We start from the raw sequence: 20290 nt of genomic DNA, 5'->3' as shown, positions 1-20290 counted from the left end.
TTCTAAAATGCTTTATACATGCGATACATTTTATTTGGTGAGTGTTCTCAGTGCAGCAGCATCAAGCCTAAAAATTATTATCATCATTTTGTTTAAAGTTGACACATGTGTCATGGTCAGAGCACAGGCTGTCAAGAGTCTCTGGTGTAAGAGCAACACGCTTGGGGCCCCATCTGTCTCCCACAGGTTGGAGGGCTGCAAGCCTGTGATGCAGAGTATTGTTTAAGAAGTTGTAGATGTTTCGGCTTTCAACCTACTTGGGTTGTGGTCCTGAAAGACATCGCCTCAGCTGAGAATGGTAGTATGGTCAGTCATTACTGTGTGGCAGAGCACGATGCCCCTTGGAAGGCCACGAAAGGCCAAAACAGACCCCTCCTATGTCTGGACCCGTTTCTTTCCAACATGGGGTACTCTGATTGGGGGGCAGCAGACTGGTGGTTCCTGAATGTCCCCACGTGCTGGGCAGGCAGTGTCTGGCTCTTCTGCAATGTGTCAATGTGGAGGTGGTGCGGATGTGTTAGAGCAGGATGTATAGGAAGCCAGGCTTTGGGTCCTGGCTAGAGCCTGGTATTTACCCCTTCTGAGACTCTAAAAGAGAAGGCAGGTCCTGAGGAGGAGTGTGGTAGGGCACACGTTGAAAGGCCAGAGGGTGCCAACAGGGGCGTCTCAGAAATGGAAACATAAACTTATACCTGAATGCTGACAAGAAGTGGCATTGCAACCTGAAAGAAGGTGGTATGGGAAGCCCAGTCACAACTGACAACATCTGATCATGACGGAATATTTTCTAAGTGTTGTGCTTCTCATGTTATAACCCAACAACTCTATGAGATGGATTTCATTAACACCCCATTTTTATAGAAGAAGAAACCGAGACATAGAGCCCCTAAACATCACAAAGCTGTCGGGCTCCTTGGCCTTAGTTACTCCTGCAGAATCAAGTGGTCCTGTCCTCTCAAAGGAAAATGAGAATAGTTGCTAAGGATAACACATAGGACTTTACAGTTCTCCCAGAGGCAAGGTGGGGATGATCCTTCTGCATGGGGTGGATGAGGGTTGAGCTATGGCCCAGCCAGGGAGGGCAGAGCCAGCATGGTTAAATGTGGAAGGATTTAATAAAGAGTCTTAGTAGCTGACCCTAAATTAGTTCTGATATCATGGCGCAGAGGAACAACACATCCCAAGGTACCTAGAAAAGTTGTGGGTTTGGTCACTGACCTGCTATAGAAGTCAAAGAATTGATGCACATGAATGATCCCCAACAGGAAAATAGGGAAGTTGCCTCCCTTTGTTAGTGGGATAATGAAATGGAAATTCCTCCAAAAAAAGAACACAGCTGCGTGACTGATGGGCCTGGCTGGCATGGGGCTGGAGTGGATCCCAAAAGAATGCTTTGGGAGAACTGAGCCAGCAAAGGTCTCGTGAATAAGACATACAAAGGCAAATTCACTGTCCAGTTTTTTTTACATGGATTTTTTTTTAAATTAAGGTATAATTTACATCAATGTCATTTTTAACAGGCTTAAGTAGTCAGAGAAGTTGGGGGAATGATATTATTACAGGGGACATGAATTTTAGCAAAGCCCTGTCTTGCACAGTGTCCTGCAGAAGACTCAAAAAATTCCAGGTTAGAGGTTAATTACATGGACTTGGTAACAGGCAGATAATTATAACCGTAAATTAATTATTTATACTTTTAGATTTTTTTCCTTAAAAATATGATTTTTCTTCTTTCCTTCCACACTTTTGTTTCCCTTATATCTCCCTTCCTTTATGTGGCAGTTTGCTTTCTTGTGAGCCCATTTTACTGAGCACCTATTCTGTGCCAGCACTCTGATGGGGGCTGCTTATGCAGTGGCCAGCAGAGCTGCCCAGGTCCCTGCTCTCCTGGAGTGCACAGCCCAGTGGGGGCAGGGCAGTCAATCTAAGAGGTGGATGCCAGTGTGGGAAGAGAGGGCCTCTCGGAGCTTATAACAGAGGTATCTGTGTTGCTTGTAGGGCTATGTTTCTAGTGGGGGGCCACAGGTCTCCTCAGTCCTCAGGCCTGGTGGCATTTGGATTTGCTTGTAGACATAATGGGCACAGTAATGAAATTATTAGACAAAACAAAATGTGAGAAGGACATGCTGGCTGATGGAATTAGTATCTGAAAAGAACTTGAGTGATTGCAGTGGTAGAAATTACTGACATGAAATGTGCTGAGGTTTAGAAAACCAACTGCATGAATGGATGTTGGGCTGGGGTTCCAGTGTCAAACACTTAGATGTGGAAGGGATGTGGAACCCAGTACACCCTTGATCCATAGCTGCCCAGAACTAAAGCACACTTGGCTGCATAAGCAGGGGCTGGAGTCAGAGGCAGGGGAGTGAGCTCCCTGTCATCCTGGGCTCAGGCCCACCACCCCAGGAGCTCCATGGTCATCCTTGGACCCTGCGTGGGGTGGGAGTTTGGGGGACCCTGACAATTATAAGCACATCTAGAGGGTCAGCCAGAGTCTGGAGGAGATCGGAAATCATGTCTCATAGAAGAATGTGGGCCACCTCATCTATTGAAGGCTGGTCTTTGGGATGGCCATCTTCTTTCTGCAGATGGCTGGTCTGGGACCCCAAGAACAGCCTTTCCCTTTTTGTGGACAGTGACACTTAACATCTGCAAAGCCTTCCATATTCAGTACCTTTGACAAGATTGAGCTCTGCATTATAAGAGGTATTTAGGGAGTTAGTCACACAAGTTCTTCCTTTTAGGGTTTTGTATCTGTAGCTACATCTGTGTTGTACAAGATCCCTCAAGAGTCAGTATATTGATTTTCCAAAGGGCCATATTCATTTGGAGAACTTTAGACAATGGAGGAAGCTAGTGCTTCATAAAGTAGCATAAAGTAATACTGCTTTATAGAACAATGATGTTATTCTATTATTTTATTATGACATGTATCTTAGAGGCACTGGTGCCATATTCCGAACACATAATCTGCAAGAATCACAGCCCAGCTTGGCTAGGCTTCCCCAAGTTAGAGACAAGGAAATGGGCTGTGTATACTCTAAGAGATTCTTAGTCCTAGCGTGCATCAGAATCACCTTGAGGGCCTGTTTAAACGGAGTGCTGGGCCCGCCCTCTGAGTTTGCTTCAGTAGGTCTGGTGTGGGGCCAGTTATTGGTGGTTCCAATGAGATGCTGATGGTTCAGTTTGAGAACCCTCTGCTCCAGGGGAGATTCTTAGTAACTAATGGAACACAACAAAAGATACCCCAGAACAGGAAATGGGAAAGTTGCCTCCCTTTCAGAATTCCCATCAGAATTCCTGAGAATTCTGAATGATGCTCTAGCTGAAATTCCTCTGGGATCTTTGCCCAGGGCATCTCCCATTCTGGGCCCTGAGCTGGGACCCAGTTGTGAGCAAGAAAGCTATAATTGGTTCTTTGCATCCTCTTCTTTCTTTCTGGAGGGCTGGAATGTGGCCTCACCTGTGGGCTCAGTGAGTGGGTTACTTGACAGGAAATTCTCCAGACTGGGGAGAGGACAAGTCAAAGTGATCAAGCTCTCTTCGGTTTGCATCCCAGCTCTGCTGCTTACCTGCTATGCTACCACTCGCAAACTTATCTTCTTTTCCACAATTACCCCATCTCCAAGATGTAGGCATCAGGAATGCCTCTTACAAGGTTTGCTGAGGGACAAAATGGGATAATGTGCCTATAAACAGTCCTGCCACATCTTGATTTCCTGGTCAGCAGTAGCCTCTTATATCAAAAGTGCTTAGAGTCTCTACCTACAGTGTGTGGGAGATCAACAGAGGTGGTGGATTGTGTCAGCCTGTTATTTCCCAGGGAAATTGTTCATCCGAGCACTGGTTGAATGAGTTTTCTTCCACAATGTGACAGAGAGCAGGGAAACATTGATGGACGGTCAAGATAGCAGGAGAGATGATTCTTTGCATTATTACAGACTCAGCTTCCAAAACTGTGTGAAAGACCATGGACCAGTATCTTTTTTTGGAAACTCCCAAAGGATTCACAAATCCAATGAGCCCCATCGTGGACCCCTTAGTGCAGAAGCAGAGTTCATATCTGCGATGAACAGAAAAGAGTTTAAAATTGAGATTCTGTAATTCATTTGGCAATTTGATTCAGAGACTGTACTTAATTTCAAAAATCAGTGTATGACAGTCACAAAAAACCGATTGCCTCTGAAAATTCATGGAGAGTGTCAGCTTTGTCCACAAGCATGGAAAATAATATTAAAATTTAAAGTGTTGAAAAAATAAGCAAAAAGGAAAATCCGGCAATCATACTGGCAACAGGGTCCAGGGATTCAGGGTGCAGTGACATACTGTCATTGGCTCCTAACATTTGCTATCTTCTCTCTCTCTCCCTCCTTCCCTCCTTGTTCTCTTTTGTTTTTGGGTGGCCAGAACTCTCAATGCCTTCGGATCAGTATGAACTGCGGCTTCAGAACAACATCCAGGGTCCTGCAGGAGACCCAGGCCAGCCTGTAGCTGTCTTGGCACAGGACACGTCGACCGTAACTGCAGTGCAGCTGGGACAGAGCAGCCTGGTCCTTGGCCACAGGAATATCCTTTTTTCAGGCCAGCATACATGCCCAGATGCGTGTCCTGCGCACAAAAGATCTGCTGTTTGGAAGTCAAGCCATTTTTCTCCCTGAAAGCAGGGCAAGGCTAAAAATAGTCCTGTTTTCCCTCAAGGTCTGAAAATGAGAAGGAACCAAAATAGCAGCACAGCTGAGTGGCATCGCTTACCTCTGTCGGTGTCTCACTTGAGAGGCTCCTAGGATGGGAGGTGGTGGCAGGCATGAGGCCTCCCTTCTTGCCTCTGGAACCTTTTCTGGCACCTTTGGTCTCATCTGAGGGGCCTGCCTCAGATGGCTGAAGCTGTTTTCCACACTGACATGTGGGTTGTCCCTGTCCGAGACTTGTTGATGTGCCCTGTGTGATCTTCAGTGTCCCTTACACAGACTGCCCCTCCCCCCCTTCCCCCTCTGCTAATGTAGGAAGCATGGTATGGCTCTGATTCTGGAAATGGCTCTGCTGCACTTGGCATCAGGCAGGGGAGTTTTACTCTCCTATTCTATGTGTGTGATGTCTTAATGATAAGCTTTCTGAGCCATGCTGAAGCTTGCTGGCTGGTTTATTTGCCATCTTATGTTTCGTTCCTTAATTAAGAATTCAGACATCCGCATGCAGGGTGCTTCCAGGTTACCCAACAGCACCATCTACGTGGTTGAACCCGGATACCTGGGTGAGTGTGGGCATCCTGGGTCCTGGATGCTGCTCATTTGTGATTACAGGAGTTAGAAAAATAAAATAAAAGTAACAGCTTTCCAGAATCTATTTCACTTTAACCAGCTTCACCAGTGGGGAAGTCCAGGGCCATCAGTACCCGCTCTGCCCTTGCCAAGGCTGCTTCTTAGTTCTTCCCCTGTTGGAGCCCAGAAACAAGCAGAGAATAGATGAGGTCAGGCAGGTGGCTGGCTCGTCAGGGAGAGAAATGGGATAGGATAGAGTGGAGAAGGGCTTTGTCTCCTGCTGGTTTTTATACCCGGGCTCTGTCCAGACCTGACCATGGCTATGGATGTTTGGAGTTTGGGGGCCAGCTCAGAGAGGCTCCTGAGGTGACATGACAGTTGGTAGATGTCTCGAGGGGAGGAAGGAGAGGCATTTGAGAGAACAGAGGAAGAATCTAAGCCATGGAGGACCTGAAGGGGCACATTCAGGGCCTGGGATAACAGATGACCACTTGAGCGATGTCCAGGACACACCTTGGGTCATCAATGCAAAGCTTCTTTAGTCTGAGCTTACTCAACCGTTAAATACACTGAAATGGTTCAGGCAAGAGTGTTTGATGTGCAGCAAATCCCTAGGTCCTTTTGTTTGCTGCCATTTAAGATTGCTGTTTGGTGTAGACCCAAGTGGACAATGTGGCGACACCAGGCACTGGTGTCTCAGGAGCTCCATTTACTCAGAAATGTTTTCTTAGTACCTTCTATCCATCTGGCCTGTGCTGGGCACTGAAGTTCCAGAAGAAAGATGATGGGGTCTTTGTGCTTGGTTTTGCAGGTAGAGACCAGCACAACAGGTAGCGACAGGACAGTGTGAAGGGGTTAATAAATGTGAGTGCAGAGAAAGGCTTCAGGGGAATGATAACTGAGGCAGGCCTTTTCTAGGAAGCTGCTCTTTTGTAGGGAGGTCATCATGGCAGAGGGAACAACTTGAGCAGTAGTGTGGAGATAAGAAAGCACATAGCATCACAGGGGTCAGCTGTTATGGTGTCCACTGTGGGAACAGAACAAGAAGCCTGAAAGCCATGCAAGCTCACAAAGGGAGAGCACTCAGTGCCAGGTCTCAGACCTAATTAAGCCTACTGTGCATTTAGATTGTAGACACAGTATGGATTCAGAGTGTACCCTCACTGTGGATTAAGTGTGTAGTCCCACTGGGGATTCAGAGTGTAGCTTTGCTATGGATTCACAATGTAGATCAACTGTGGATTAGAACACTGCCTCACTGTGCATCAGAGTAGACCTACTATGGATTCAGAGCATAGCCTCACTGTGGTTTAGAGTATAGACTCACTGCGGATTCAGAGTTCAGACTCAATGTTCATTCAGAGCACAGACCTACTGTGTATTCAGAGAGTAGATTCATTGTGCAATCAGAGTGTAGCCTCACTGGATTCAGAGCAGACTCATCTTCAATTCATTGTGTAATGTCATTGTGGATTCAGAGCATAGACCTATTGTGGATTACAGTGTAGACCTATCATGAATTCAGTGTGTAGCTTTACTTTGAATTCAGAGCCTAGACCCGAGGATTCAGACCATAGACACTGTGGGCTGTCTAGGTGAGCGATTATAGGGCGCCGTTGTGCGGTTGGTTATAGATCTCTTCAGTTGAGTAGTCTGGGCCCTTCCAGGTTTGTGGTCTTGGGGCCCTCCAGGTAAGCAGTAATGGGTCCTTCAGGTGAGTGGTTATAGGTATCCTTAAGTTGAGCAGTTGTATGTCTCTTCAGGTAAGTGGTCTGGGCCCTTTCAGGTGGTTGTGGGGCCTCCAGGTAAGCAGTGTGAGGTTGTGATGCTTGGTCCCATCCTGTTGCTCAGCTGCATGTCCCTGTGGCCTGAGTTGTCAGGCACTGCCACTTGCCTGTTTTATAGGGTTCACAGTCTGCCCTGGTGACAGGTGGGTGCTCGAGATTGGCCGCCTGTACAAAATTACCATTGAAGTTCTTGACAAGTCCGGTAACAAGGTCTACCCATCAGACGTGAGTGCCTTCTTTGGGTCCTGATGGGGTGGCAAAGTGGGCTGTGTCTCCTGGAGCAGCTGCTGAATAAGCTGCCCCCAAAAGAACAGGAGTCCCCATGCAGGCAGGCTGAGTTCAGGTACTTCCTAGTGGTGCTGTTAGGTGGATAGGAAGCACCGTTGTGGGATGCCTGGGGCATTTCAAAACACTGTAAATTTGTGTATCTGCATACCACAGCCCCACTCCCTACAGGGCTGAGGAGGAGAGAAGAGGCTGCAGGCAGCAGGGTCCAAGGAGGCAGTGATGGGGAGGTGGTATCTGCCAGCTGCCCTCCAGTGCCCTTCTCATTAGACCAGGGACTTCACAGCTCTGAGAATCCATTTTTTCCTGCTTTGCAGAGAGTCAGGGAGCACTTCCCAACCTTCTCCCTGCATGATTAGAAATACCTATAACTCTTGAGAAGTCCTGCGTGATAGGCAAACCTCTGTTAGCTTTCTGGCTCTGGAAAGGAACATCAGACAAATAGGCAGATGGAGAGGAGTCTAGGCAATGTTTTAGTCCTTTGAGAGAAATTCCTAGGATCATCATCCTGGACCTTCCTAGTAGTGTCCGAGGTTTAAGGAGGAGGTGAGGGTTCCTCTTTGGCTTCTTTGCAGAAGTTATCGCTTTCCTCACGTTATTAAAGACTCAGTCAATCACAAAATTTTAGGGAGAGGGGGGTTAGGGGGAATTAGCTGTAAGGGATTTTGATATCCTTTATTGTATTTGATGGTTTCCTTTTTGGGACTTCAGGGCCTAGGAAAGCCAACAGTAGGCTTTGAGCTCTCGTGAGCCCCACATGGGTAACTACAACAAGAGCACCAGGTCTTCAGCCTGGGAGGGGTCAAAGACCAAAGCAGTCAGAACTCAGTTCCAGGGCTTTGTCCAGGCCATCTCCTGGCTTTTGGAGGCCTGCAAGCCTCAGAGGGGCCCTTGGCCTGGCCTGACTGCTTTTTTCTAGTCACATTGCTTCTGTCCTGCATTCTGACTTTCCTGGGTTGTCAAGAAGCACCTCTAATTTATCCTGCCTCGCCTTCCAGAACATCCGCATTGAAACCATGCTTCCCGCTGAGTTCTTTGAGGTACTCTCTTCTTCCCAGAACGGGTCGTACCATCACGTCAAGGCAATAAAGAGAGGCCAAACAGCCATCAAGGCAGCCCTCACCTCCATAGTGGACCAGGCAAGTTGATGCCTCCTTCTTTTGCCCCTTGGGCCCTCTGCAGGCAGAAATGTCAACCCAGGCTGGACATGGGTCCTGGGGAGTTAGGGCCCCAAGCTCTGTCTATGTGCTGCTCTCACAGGTACCGTGAGAGTTTCTTCTTTGGGCTTACAGAGGGTGTCTGGTGGGCTGTTTCCTATCCCCACACCAGGCCAGAGGCCCTCTTCCTCTGCCCTTCGCCAGCCCTTATAAAAGTGAGCTTGCACTTTCTAGTGCAGAACTCGTTGGGGAGCATTGTTGGGCCCCCTGCATCCAGCTATGCACCAACCAGGAGCCACAAACATCCCTTTGGCTGTTTTGTCTGTACATCCTTCAAAATCTTTTCATTTTCCCCTGTACTTAAAAAGCTAACAGTTCTAGGTGGGAGCAGTTCTTTACTGATTATAACATTGACATGGGTGTTCTCATCTGCCTACCCAGCACCAAACCTTTCCCAGACCTATAAGAGGGAGCAGGAGGCAGCAGAAGGAAATGGCCTGTGGACCACACAGTGATTCCTACCAAAGTCTGCACTTCAGCTCTGCGGGCTTTGGGCAAGTTGCTTTAGCATTCCATGCCTCAGTTTCCGTATCTGTAAAGTGGGGATAACCGCATCCATCCTGTCAGGGGATCTGTGAGGATGAAGTCGAGCAGTGTTTACTTGAGTGGTACAGAGCCACAGAAAGTCATCTCCATTGAGATGAGAAGGCTGCAGAGCATCTGGCATCTTACTTCCCCCTCTTCCACAATCACAAAATATATCTTTGTGACTGATCCCCAGGGAGGGGCAGGGCAGCTTGACTGGGAAAACTGTGCTGATGACCTATTTGTTATGGTGATATCGGGTGCCTTTGTAGGATGGAGGGGTCCACTCTTTACGTGTACCTGTGTGGAACCAGCAGGAGGTGGAAATTCACGTTCCCATCACCCTCTTTCCCAGCATCTTGACATTTCCATGGCAGCCAAAGACGGGCGCCTATCAGTATACGATAAAGGCAATTGGGAAACGCCCCCGCCACATCTGGGTACACTCCTTTGGGTGTTTCCATGAGATTGGGGCTTCATCTATTCTGTTTCCTCTAATAGTATCTTCTGAGTGGTTAGAGAGAATTTAAAATCAGAGAGTATACTTTCTGTATTTTCTGAGGTTTTAATCACAGCAATGTATTTTGATAATCAGGAAAAAAAAAACCCTGGAAAACAGAAAATAAAGCAAAATAAAACCTGGAACACAGATTTAACCTCCACATATATTTGTTTTTATAAAATTTTGTTTTCCCAAAGCATTGTAAATATCCTTAGAGAAAAACTTGAAATTCAGGGGAAAATGTCTCCAACCCTGTCATATACCAAGTGTTCTTGGTCTCTGGTATTCATGTGCCCACCTGACATTAGTTGGCATGGACTGACTCCTTTGGGACTCAAACCCTTATGGCTAACACAGCCCAATCAGTTTCTGTTGTTTCCCTGGTAGTGGTGACAGGTGTCCTGTCTCTGTACTGGTACCCACTGCCTGATCAATCAAGTGTGTCACCTTCCTGGCCCTTCTTGGGTTCTGGAAACAGGGCAGGGTGGAGAGAGAGAGAGGTGGAGGCAGCCTCCAGTCAGGTGTTGGCTCGATGCCATGTTTTTCCATGTGGTGGGGATATGTTGACCTTGTGTGTAAGAGAGAGAATGAGTGTGAGTAGGTATGTGTGAGAGAGAGTGAGGGTATATGAGTGAATGTGAGTGGGTGTGTATGAGATACAGAGAGAGAGAGACCAGGCAGGTGGTCTAATAAGATGATAATTTTTCCCCCCAGGCCCAAGGTGGAAGTGGGAACTTCAGTTGGTCTTCATCAAGTTACACGGTTGCCACAGTCACTGTTAAGGGTGTGATGACAACAGGCAGTGACATAGGACTCAGTGTGATCCAGGCACATGATGTTCAGAATCCACTACATTTTGGGGAGATGAAGGTGAGACATCAGGGGCCAGGATAGCCCAGGTGGGGGAGGCATGGGATGGTGGTCACTAGCTGCCCCCTCTTAACCAGCCCTCAGGCTCAACTCAGAACCACCCTTTAGCCCTTGGTCTTGTCCTTGGTGTTGACAGTGGGCTGGGCAGTGGGGGTTCAGGCCCCAGCCCTGCCCTTGAGGAGTTCATGGCTATATCAAGGAGATGGAAATGACACCCCCATCAGGCAGGAGATGGTAGCAGAAGGGCCAGGGTTAACATAGTTTCTGGAAGGGAGACTGGAGAATACAGAGACATGAGATAAGTAAAGGAGTCATTCTAAAAAATACCCCAGATCTAAAAGATATGATTGTCTAAATTGGATGGGTCACTGAATGTTGGGTTGTAAATTCACAGTGAAGGAAAGCCCCAGACTCCAAGGGACCTGGCCCTGACTCCTTTCCTCTGATTTGTGTTCAGGTATGAAATCAGGAGTTCCCTGCACCAGGGCCCTACACTTGGCTTTTGACCCTGAGTGGTGTGGGACCAACTCACTTAGCAAAGGCCACAGGTGGGAGTGGTCACCTGCACTTGAGCCTGTGCCCCGCTCCTCCTCCGCTTCCCCCACCCGGAGGTCTCCTGACCTTACCACTTTCCTTACTGCCTGAGCCTGACCTCAACCTCTTGTATTCATTTATGGCAGAAATTGGAGGTCCATACATGGTGTGTCCAATCCTGATCTTCTCTTACATTATTTGGGATATCGACAATAGGTTATTTTAGTCTTTTTTAATTATGATACACACACATACCCCTCCCTATCTAAAGATTGATCTAAGTTTCATATGAAAAGGGTTGTAACAGAGAACCTTCAGCTACAGAGTAATTGTCAAATATTTGGATAAAGTATAACCATCTTGTCCCTTCTGTCTCCCAAGCTTCTTCATCTCAGTAAATGTGCCACCTTTCAGTAAATGAGCACCCAGTTGCTTAGCCAAAAGCTGGAGGACAGTTCCCCAATAGGCAATGTTTGTAATGGTTAGAGCCTGGCTTCTGGGGCTGGACTGCTGGGCTGCACTCAACCATGTTCCAGGTCGAGCAGGTTCTTTCACTTCCCATACCAGTTTCTTCATCAAGTAATGAGGCTGGTAATAGAACCTTCTTAACAAGGTGACTGAGAGGATTGAGTGAGTTAGCAGTGTTCTTAGGACCTGCAATCTGGTAAATTTTGTTTTATTCTGTATTCGTGTTGTTGATGATGCCTCTCTCCCACCCTGTACACTACCTTCTTTACATTCTTTCAATGTGCTGAGCTGGTACATGCCTCAGGACCTTTGCACGGACCATCTCTTTTTTTCCCTGAATGTTTTCCCCCCAGACTTTTGTCTGGCTTCCTCTGATTATGGCTCGCAGGTCTGAGTTCCTACATCACCCTCTCAGAGGAGCCTTCCCTGACAGCTCCATTCCTGAACATCACCCCAGGGCCCACCACATACCACATCCCCCAAGCTCAGTCTTCTCACCAACACATCTCCAGTACTCAGCACACAGCAGCTTTTAGTAAATTCAAGCAGCAGTCCCTTCTTCTCCCATGGAGCCTGATGACCCTAGTCCATGCTCTGTCCTCCAGGTGTATGTGATTGAACCCAGTGGCATGGAGTTCGCCCCATGCCAGGTGGAGGCACAAGTGGGCCAGACCCTGGAGCTGCCCCTAAGGATCAATGGCCTCCTACCCAGCGGGGCCAATGAGGTGGTCACCCTGAGCGACTGCTCCCATTTCGACTTGACAGTTGAGATGGAGAACCAGGGCGTGTTCCAGCCACTGCCAGGTAAACCAGCACTAATAAGCGGGCACCAGACAGTGGGATTGGGGCAGACCGCCTGAGTTTCCAACATGGACTGGCCTAGATTCTTAAATAGAGGGCTTGAGGCAGCAGAGGGTCACAATATGAGAAATGACATTTGTCCTATTGTTCACCATCAGTAATGGTCAGGTTTGGGTCTTACCTGCCATGTGACCTGCTGTGTCACAGTGTTCTCTGAGCCTCAGTTTCTACGTCTCTAAAATGGGTGTCATCCTTAATAGAATTACATGTCACAGTGCCTATTGCAGTGCCTGAAATGCAATAAGTGCTCAGAATACACCATCAGTGGGGGTTTTGGTTAGTGACAGAATCACAACACCTTTGTGATGTGCAAGATCCACCCCTCCAGAGCCATTGAAGCCATGCATGTTGATCTTTCTCTTTAGCATCCCCTGCAGAGTTTTAATGGTGATATTGGTGGTGATGGTGGCAGTAGCAGTTAGTTTATGGTGTGCCAGCCCTGCCAAGTGCATGACTTCATTAGACTTCACAACTACCTTGGGAGGAGCAGCTGTGGTTGGGCCATGTGTCAGATGAAGGGACTGAGGCTACATAGCTGTCAAAGGTCATGTAAGGGCAGCGGGTGGGATGGGATGTAGATTGGTGTGTGTCTGACACTGACCTGGAGCCTTAGTCCTCTGAAAAGGGGACCTCCCAGGGGAATTGGCTCAGGGTCAGTAGAGGTTTCCTCTCTGATTTGCAGATGAAGAAAACCAAGGACTGCTGAGCCATTGAAGGAGGATTAAGGTTTGGGCGGGGGTTAGAACTAACAGGGAAATAGGGAACAGCATTTGGTGGGTGGAGCTCCTGAGCCAGGGCCGGGAGGCGGGCATGTCCACCGACACATCGGTGATGTGGGCATGCACAGTGGACCTGGAATGGCTGAACCTGTTGAATAATGAATCACGGAGGACACTGGAGAGTTTGGACCTTAGTGTCCAAGCAGTGGGGAGCCACTGACGGATTTTGAGCAGAGGAGTAACAACTTCATCCTGGCAGGGTTTAGGAAGCCTAACTGGCAGAGGTGTTTGCAGGATCACCTGCGATGCCAGGTGACTTTGCACACCTCTGCTGTAGTTGTGGTTACTCATGGAGCTGTTTGAATGTGAAGCTGCACGGAGGAAGGAGGCTGTGTCATCTCTGAGGCATCACTGAGCAAACTGCATCCCTGTCCTTCCCTGGAGGGTGCAGCTGTGTCCTCTGACCATCCAGGAGAAACTGAGCTTTATGAGATCTTAAGTGTCCTCAGTGAGACAACCGTTTAGGATGGAAGTAAACATGAGCATTCAGGAGAGAGAGGCCCATTGACAGCAGGAGAGGAGGCTGCTCCTCTAGCACTGTCCCCAACATGTGTCCTGGAGAGAAGACAGCATCCATTAGGTCCCAGGAATAAAGGACTGAGTTTGAAATTCCACAGTCCTGGGTCTAAGCACTACTTCTTCCACGTAATGTCAGGCAAGTTGCCCAACCTCTCTGCCTTAGATTCTCCATGTATAAAATGGGGGTAGCAGGCCCATGCCTGCTGTGAAGGTTACTAATGAATGTCCTTTAGCCCAGTGTAGGGGCATTTTTCAAAGAGTTTGGTTCTGAAGACAGCAGCTGAGACAGAAACCATGCAGTGTCAAAATTTCCCTTAGAAAGCTCCTTAAGTGTCCCCCAATGTAAAGTCTTTGTGGCTTTGTGAAGGCTTGTGATAGGGCCCAGGTTATATGAGCAATATGTATCTTACAACCTGGAGCCTGGTCAGAGCAGAGACTTGCTTATGTCATGGAAATCTATGGAACTTGAAAGACAGATTCAACAGACTTTGTGACATGTGTCCTGGGGCAGAGGAGGCTCATGGACCAGACATATGGGGGCAGTTGTGATCCCCATGTTAGGCTAATGGTTTTCTTCTCCCTCTTACCCCTCTCTCCTCCTCCCCATCTCCCTCTCCCAAGTGCATGTCCTTGATTTTATCCAAGTTAAGAGTACACTTTATGGGACTCAGGTCATGTTCTTGGAAAGGGGCTGTACCAGGTTCCCTTGGGAACTGAAGCCCCAGGTACTACCTCTGCCAGCATTATCTGGGTCAGTTTGGGGCTTTACCCTCTTTCTGCTGAACCTGGCCACGGGGATCCCATTTCTGCCTTGTCTTCATCATTGAGTACCACTTAAAAAGCCCCTTGGCTTGTGGGAATTACCATGAACCTCTCCATGGAACTCCCATGATCATACTTGGTCAGGCTTACCCCACTGCCCCAGGGGTGGCAACCCCTCAGCTCTTGCTTTGCCTTGGTCCTTTCTCTGCTCTGAGCCTCGGTTGGTTTTCAGCCCCCTGTTCACTGAGTATCTACTAAGTGCTATGCTCTGGCAGTCCCCTGGTAAACATGAAAGATGTGGTTTCAAGTGCATGGCCATTACAGTTTAGCAAGAAAGATGGTTCAACAGGCAGTTATGGTCCTTGGGACAGAGTGCACCAGTGGGGAAGCACAGGTCCTTAGGCGTGTACCCATTCAAAATGCCCAAACATGTTTCCTGGAAGAAATATGTAGAAGATGGGTGCCTAAGCCAGTTTGGGGCTGTCTGGGAAGGCCATAATTGAGACTTGAAGGACGAGACTAGGAGAAAATGGGGGAAGAATATTCCGAGGAGCAGGAAGAGTATGTGGGAGCCTGGAGATAAGAAAGGGTGTGGTGTGCTTCAGATTCCAGCCAGGTCAGAATAGACGGGCCTCCCATCGCCAGGACAGGGGCCTGATGATGCGCAGAGAGTGCTGAAAGTCTTCACACCAGGGAGGCTGGGGTGGAGGAGGATGGCGGCGTGCTTCAGGAAGCTTCTTTGCCATGCTATCGGAGCCAGAGTGTGTCCCTCAGGGCTTCGTTCTTCAGCACCTCTTCCCAGCTCTACAAAGGGCCTGACTCCTGTCTCATAATTCGGGGTCATGTCCAGATAAGCATTTGCCAGACTCTGTGTACCCAACTGGAAGAGGGTCCCAAGCAGGGTCCACACTCAAACCAGTCATTTCCCTATTCTTTTTGTGTAATTGTGGACACAGATAGGCCCATTTGGCAAAGTTGCTGTTTTCAGGAGCTCCTGAGCTCTGCTTGTGGACTCTGTGGCTCACCCTTCTTGTCAGCATAGGGTCATGATGGTGGCCATTGACAAAACAGCATGCACTGAAATGTCCTAAGTGCAAGTAAAAGTAAAAAGAGTATGGAGAAGATTGTTCATGAATGTCCACAGCAACTTTATTCCTAATTATCCCAAACTGGAAACAACCCAAATACCCATCAACTGGTAAATGGATAAGCAAACTGTGGAACACCCTTGCAGTGGAATTGGAATACTTCTCATTAATCTAAAGGAAGCGATCATTGATCATGTAACAGCATGGCTGAGTTTCAAAAACATGCTGCATGAGATGACACAGACACAAAGAGCACAGTTCACCGATGTGTAGTGTAAGACAAAACTAATCTGTGTTGAGACCGAAAGCAGAGCAGTGGCTGCAGGGATTGGGGCTGGGGGAAGGAGAGTAACTGGTCATGGATGTGGGGATTCTTTCTGGGGGATGAGATGTTCTAAAATTAGTGGTGATAGTTGCACAACTCTGTGAATATGTTAAAAAACACTGAATTGTGTATACTTTAAATGGACAATTCTGCAATATGTGAGTTATATTTCAGTAAAACTTATTTTTTAAAAAACTAAACTATGGTAGAAAAAATCAGAACAACATAGCAATGGCCTCCAGGGAAAGGGTGCTTGGAGATTGCCTAGGAAAACCGTGTGGAACCTGTGGTGGTGGGTGTGTTCTGCATCATGATGAGGTTGATGTTTCATGGGTGGCTGTGTTTGTCAGGATTTGTGGTGTGGTCCGCTTAAGATCTGTGCATTTTGTTATGTGTAAATTTGATCTTAAGAAAAAACATACCATAAATAAATTTTGAACTATAGATAATTATGTTTTTGCTAAAGTATTTAGAATGAAGTGTACTGATGCCTGCAACTTACTTTTAGATGCATAAAAAAATAAGATCAATTGATGGATGGATAGGGGATGGATGGATAGATAATATAGTAAGAGAAAGAGCAAAATGTCAATTATAGAATCTAGGAAATGGGAATGTAGGGTTTCAAAGTGTAATTTTTCTAAATTTTTGGAAAGAAAACAGTAAAATTCTACTACACTTCCACTAGAATGGCTTTTTTTAAAAAATGGAAAATACCAAGTATGGCAGGAATGTAGTGCAGGTGCTAGTAGCAGTATAACTTGATATAACCATTTTGGGAAATATATTTGGCAGTAATGACAAAAGCTGAATGTAGGCATGCTCCTAGGCAATAAGGACTAGGGGTGCACACAGGGCACTCTTAAGGACACACTGAACAGAAAGGCCAAAACATGTCCACCAAAATTAATGTGCACTGAAAGAAATGTTCATGGTAGCACTGTGTATCATCGTCCTGCACTGAGAATAAACCAGATCTTCTTAGTAGCATGGAAAAATGAATTGTGGTTTCTTCACACAACAGAATGACTTATAAACGTGGATAAACAAACTACAACTTGCAAAAAATAAAGAGGAATCTTACTACCAACACTGAGTTGAAGAGGGCAGACACAAAGGAGTTGATGTTCAATGATTCTCTTTATATCAGCAGTCTCCAACCTTTTTAGCACCAGGGACTGGTGCTCCTATGAGAATCTAATGCCTGATGCTCTGAGGTGAAGCTGAGATGGTGATGCTAGCGCTGGGAAGCAGCTGCAAATACAGATGAAGCTTCAGTCGCTCTCCTGCCGCTCACTTCCTGCTGTGCCGCCCAGTTCCTAACAGGCCACAGGCTGGTACTGGTCTGCGGCCCAGGGGTTGTGGACCTCTTCTTTATTTAAAAGACAGAAGCCAGCAAAATTGTGCTGTGCTGTTAGAAAGTAGCTAACAGTGGTTTTTCCTTTGGGGAGGAGCTAGTGACTGGAAGGGTCTGTGGAATAGTCCAGTGTACAGGTCAAATTGTTTCTTGATCCCAGTCCTAAGTATAGGATATACTAAGTTTGTGGGGGGAAAAAAATCATTGTGAATTGTATGCTTATGACAAGTATATTTTTTTGGTATGGGAAGTATACTTAAAAATGTTAAATTCAAAAATTAGATTGAAGCAAGCCCAGGATGAAAGAGAGACTGTCAGCCTATCATGTCTTTCTGGCAGAGGCACGTTCACTGTGACTATTTGACTTTCCTCTTATTGCAGGGAGGCTGCAGCCGGGGTCTGAGCACTGCAGCGGTGTCAGGGTAAGAGCCGAGGCCCAGGGGTACACCGCGCTCCTTGTGAGCTATAAACATGGCCACATCCACTTGAGTGCCCGGATCACCATTGCTGCCTACCTACCCCTAAAGGTGAGCCTGGGGCCTCTGCCCTCCAACCTCTTCACTGATGTGAATTATTCATTTGTTCTGGCAAATTTGGTTAAAACTCTGACTGCTCAGAATAGCTTTAAAACAGCGATCTCTCCCTGTGAGTTTTGAACTAAAATTAGAAAGTATGTAGAAGGAGCAGAGCCTCCCTGATGGCAGACAGTGATTCCTGACATCATGGGGATGAAGTGTTTTCTGCAGGGGTCAGGACAGAGATGGGGATTCTGGTGAACTTAGAGTTACCTTGGAGGGTCTCTTCAAAACCCTGGACTAGGGACAACGGCCCTGGTGTGTGGTGCAGATTCTGGGGCCTTGGAGACCTGGGTCAGCTTTGGACCCCTGCCTGATGCCAGATAACCATCGAGCGTCCAAGTACCCCTTTGTGGTGGGAAGCAACGACAGCAGTTGAAGTCAGAGCACACTGCCTCAGCTTTGACACCAACCTCTGAGTTGAATCCAGGTTTGACAGCAACTCAGTGACTTTGGCTAATTTAATTTCTCAGGAGGCCCAGAGAGAGTAAGTTGGCTTCTCCATCAGGGGAGGGTCTCTCCCCCAGCCTCCCAGGCTGGGCCAGTCAATGCTTACATTTCCCTGACACCCAGCCTCAACCTCTAGGATAGCTCTCACTTGTTAGAAGCAAGCTCAATAACATTAGAATCTTTCATTTCTGAACCTCTATCCCTGAGCATAGTGCCTGATACAGAGCAGACGACAAATAAGGGTTTTTTGTTTTTGTTTTTTATTGAGGTATAATTGACATATAACATTGTATTAATGTCAGGTGTATAACATAATGATTCAATATTTGGATGTATCGAGAAATGGTCACCACAGTAAGTCTAGTTAACATTCATCACCACACATAGTTACAATTTTTTTTCTTAGAAAAAATCTACTCTCTTAGCAACTTAAAAATACACAGCACAGTATTAGTGACTATTGTCGCTCTGCATCCCCAGGACTTATTTGTTTTATAACTGGAAGTTTGTACCTTTAGACCACCTTCACCTACTTCACCTTCCCACCACTCTTCCCCTTTGCAACCACCAATCTGTGCTCTGTATCTATGAGTCTTTTGTTTGTTTGCTTTATATTCCACATATAAGTGAGATCATACACTATTTCTTTCTTTGTCCGACTTATTTCACTTAGCATAATGACCTTGAACTCCATCCATGTTGTTGCAAATAGCAGGATTTCCTTCTTTTTATGGCTGAATAATATTCTATTGTTTATATACATATATATGTCAAGATCCCCTCACTGATCGGGGCACTGGATAAAGTGAGAGGACTCAAGAGAGCAGAGTTCAAGAAAATTGAAATTCCTAAGATGGCAGCAATCATTCTTGAGAAAGCCTTGCCGCTGCCTTCAATGAGGTAGAGCATTTCACCAGGACCCTTGGGAGAGATTCTTCAGGGCCCTTCCTGTGTGCTTGTTCCAAATGACTGGACGATCTGATTATCTGGGTGTTTGGCTGGAGCTTTGGAAGCCAACAGCTGAGCTCATGATCTCAAAGTGAGAGTAAGGGTAAATATAAGGTGGGCATGTCCCAAGTCAAGGTTGCTTCCTGACTGGACAAATTAAAGAAGAAGAATATGGGTCTCTTCTTTTATCTTTCTTCTGCCTTTATATCAGTTAAGATCAGGTAACAAAACCAAAATAACCATGGCTTAATAGAGAGTTTATTTTTCTTTCACACAAGAGGTCTCACACAGGGCTAGTGTGGCAGCTCCATAGTCATCAGGGACCCAGGTTTCTGTCTTTTCACTTCATCATCTTCAACATCGCCTCATGGTCTAAAATGGGTACTGGAGCTCCAGCCATTTCATCTGCATTTCACATAGCCAAAAGGGGAAAAAGCTCACCTCTCAGCTGAGTTAGTTTCCTATAGTAGCCTTGTCAGAAGTTTAAAACAACAGTTTCCACCTTTGCCTCACTGGTTAGAACTTAATCTATTGGTCACACCTAGCTGCAGGAGAGGCTGGGAATTATTTTAGCTGGGCTATTTACCACCCTAAAAATTTGGGGCTCTTTCTAAGAAAGAGAGGAGTGTAGAAACTGGAGAATTCCCTCAATTTTTGTATGTCTGGAAAGGTCTTTATTCCTCCTTCATATCTAAAGGAGAGCTTAGCTGGATACATTCTTCTTGGCTGGTAGTTCCTTTCATTTAATACTTTAAATATTTGATTCCACTCCTTTCTGGCTTGTAAGGTTTGTGCCGAGAAGTCCGACAATAATCTAATGGGTTTTCCTTTATAGGTTACCATCTTCTTTTCCCTGGCTGCCCTGAGAATTCTGTCTTTTTGTTGATTTTTGATAATTTTAATACGATGTGTCTTGGTGAAGGCCTTTTGGGTTGCAATAATTGAGTGTTCTATTGATTTCTTGAATTCCAAGCTCCAGCTCATTCCTTAGATTTGGGAAATTCTCGTTAACTATTTGTTTGAAAATGCTTCCTAATTCCTGCTCCTTTTCCTCCCCTTCGAGAATTCCCATTATTCTTATGTTTCCTCTCCTAATAGTATCAACTAGTTTTTGTATTTCTCTATTATTTTTCATTCTTCGTTTTCTCTCTTCTTTCTGATTTATTTCTAGATTTCTGTC

The 20290-nt window shown here is 46.5% G+C and overlaps 1 protein-coding gene across 5 annotated transcripts in view; it reads left to right on the top strand.

Moving 5' to 3' along the window:
• Window positions 1-20290, top strand: part of NUP210 (nucleoporin 210) — a 96439-nt gene that overhangs the window by 25989 nt on the left and 50160 nt on the right. For all 5 annotated transcript variants that reach the window (XR_005658146.1, XR_005658147.1, XM_039886584.1 and 2 more), the window contains 8 exons: window positions 4408-4566; window positions 5183-5251; window positions 7164-7270; window positions 8329-8469; window positions 9345-9482; window positions 10289-10444; window positions 12052-12250; window positions 17519-17664. Coding sequence is in view for 3 of the 5 variants with exons in the window: in XM_039886584.1 (XP_039742518.1) it covers window positions 4408-4566; window positions 5183-5251; window positions 7164-7270; window positions 8329-8469; window positions 9345-9482; window positions 10289-10444; window positions 12052-12250; window positions 17519-17664 (1115 nt within the window). In the remaining 2 variants the exon portion in view is untranslated. The remainder of the gene's footprint in view (window positions 1-4407; window positions 4567-5182; window positions 5252-7163; window positions 7271-8328; window positions 8470-9344; window positions 9483-10288; window positions 10445-12051; window positions 12251-17518; window positions 17665-20290) is intronic.

Source organism: Pteropus medius, unplaced genomic scaffold, assembly GCF_902729225.1.
Source record: "Pteropus medius unplaced genomic scaffold, Ma_sr-lr_union100, whole genome shotgun sequence".
Taxonomy (NCBI): Eukaryota; Metazoa; Chordata; class Mammalia; order Chiroptera; family Pteropodidae; genus Pteropus; species Pteropus medius.
This window is presented reverse-complemented; position numbering and strand designations above follow the sequence as displayed.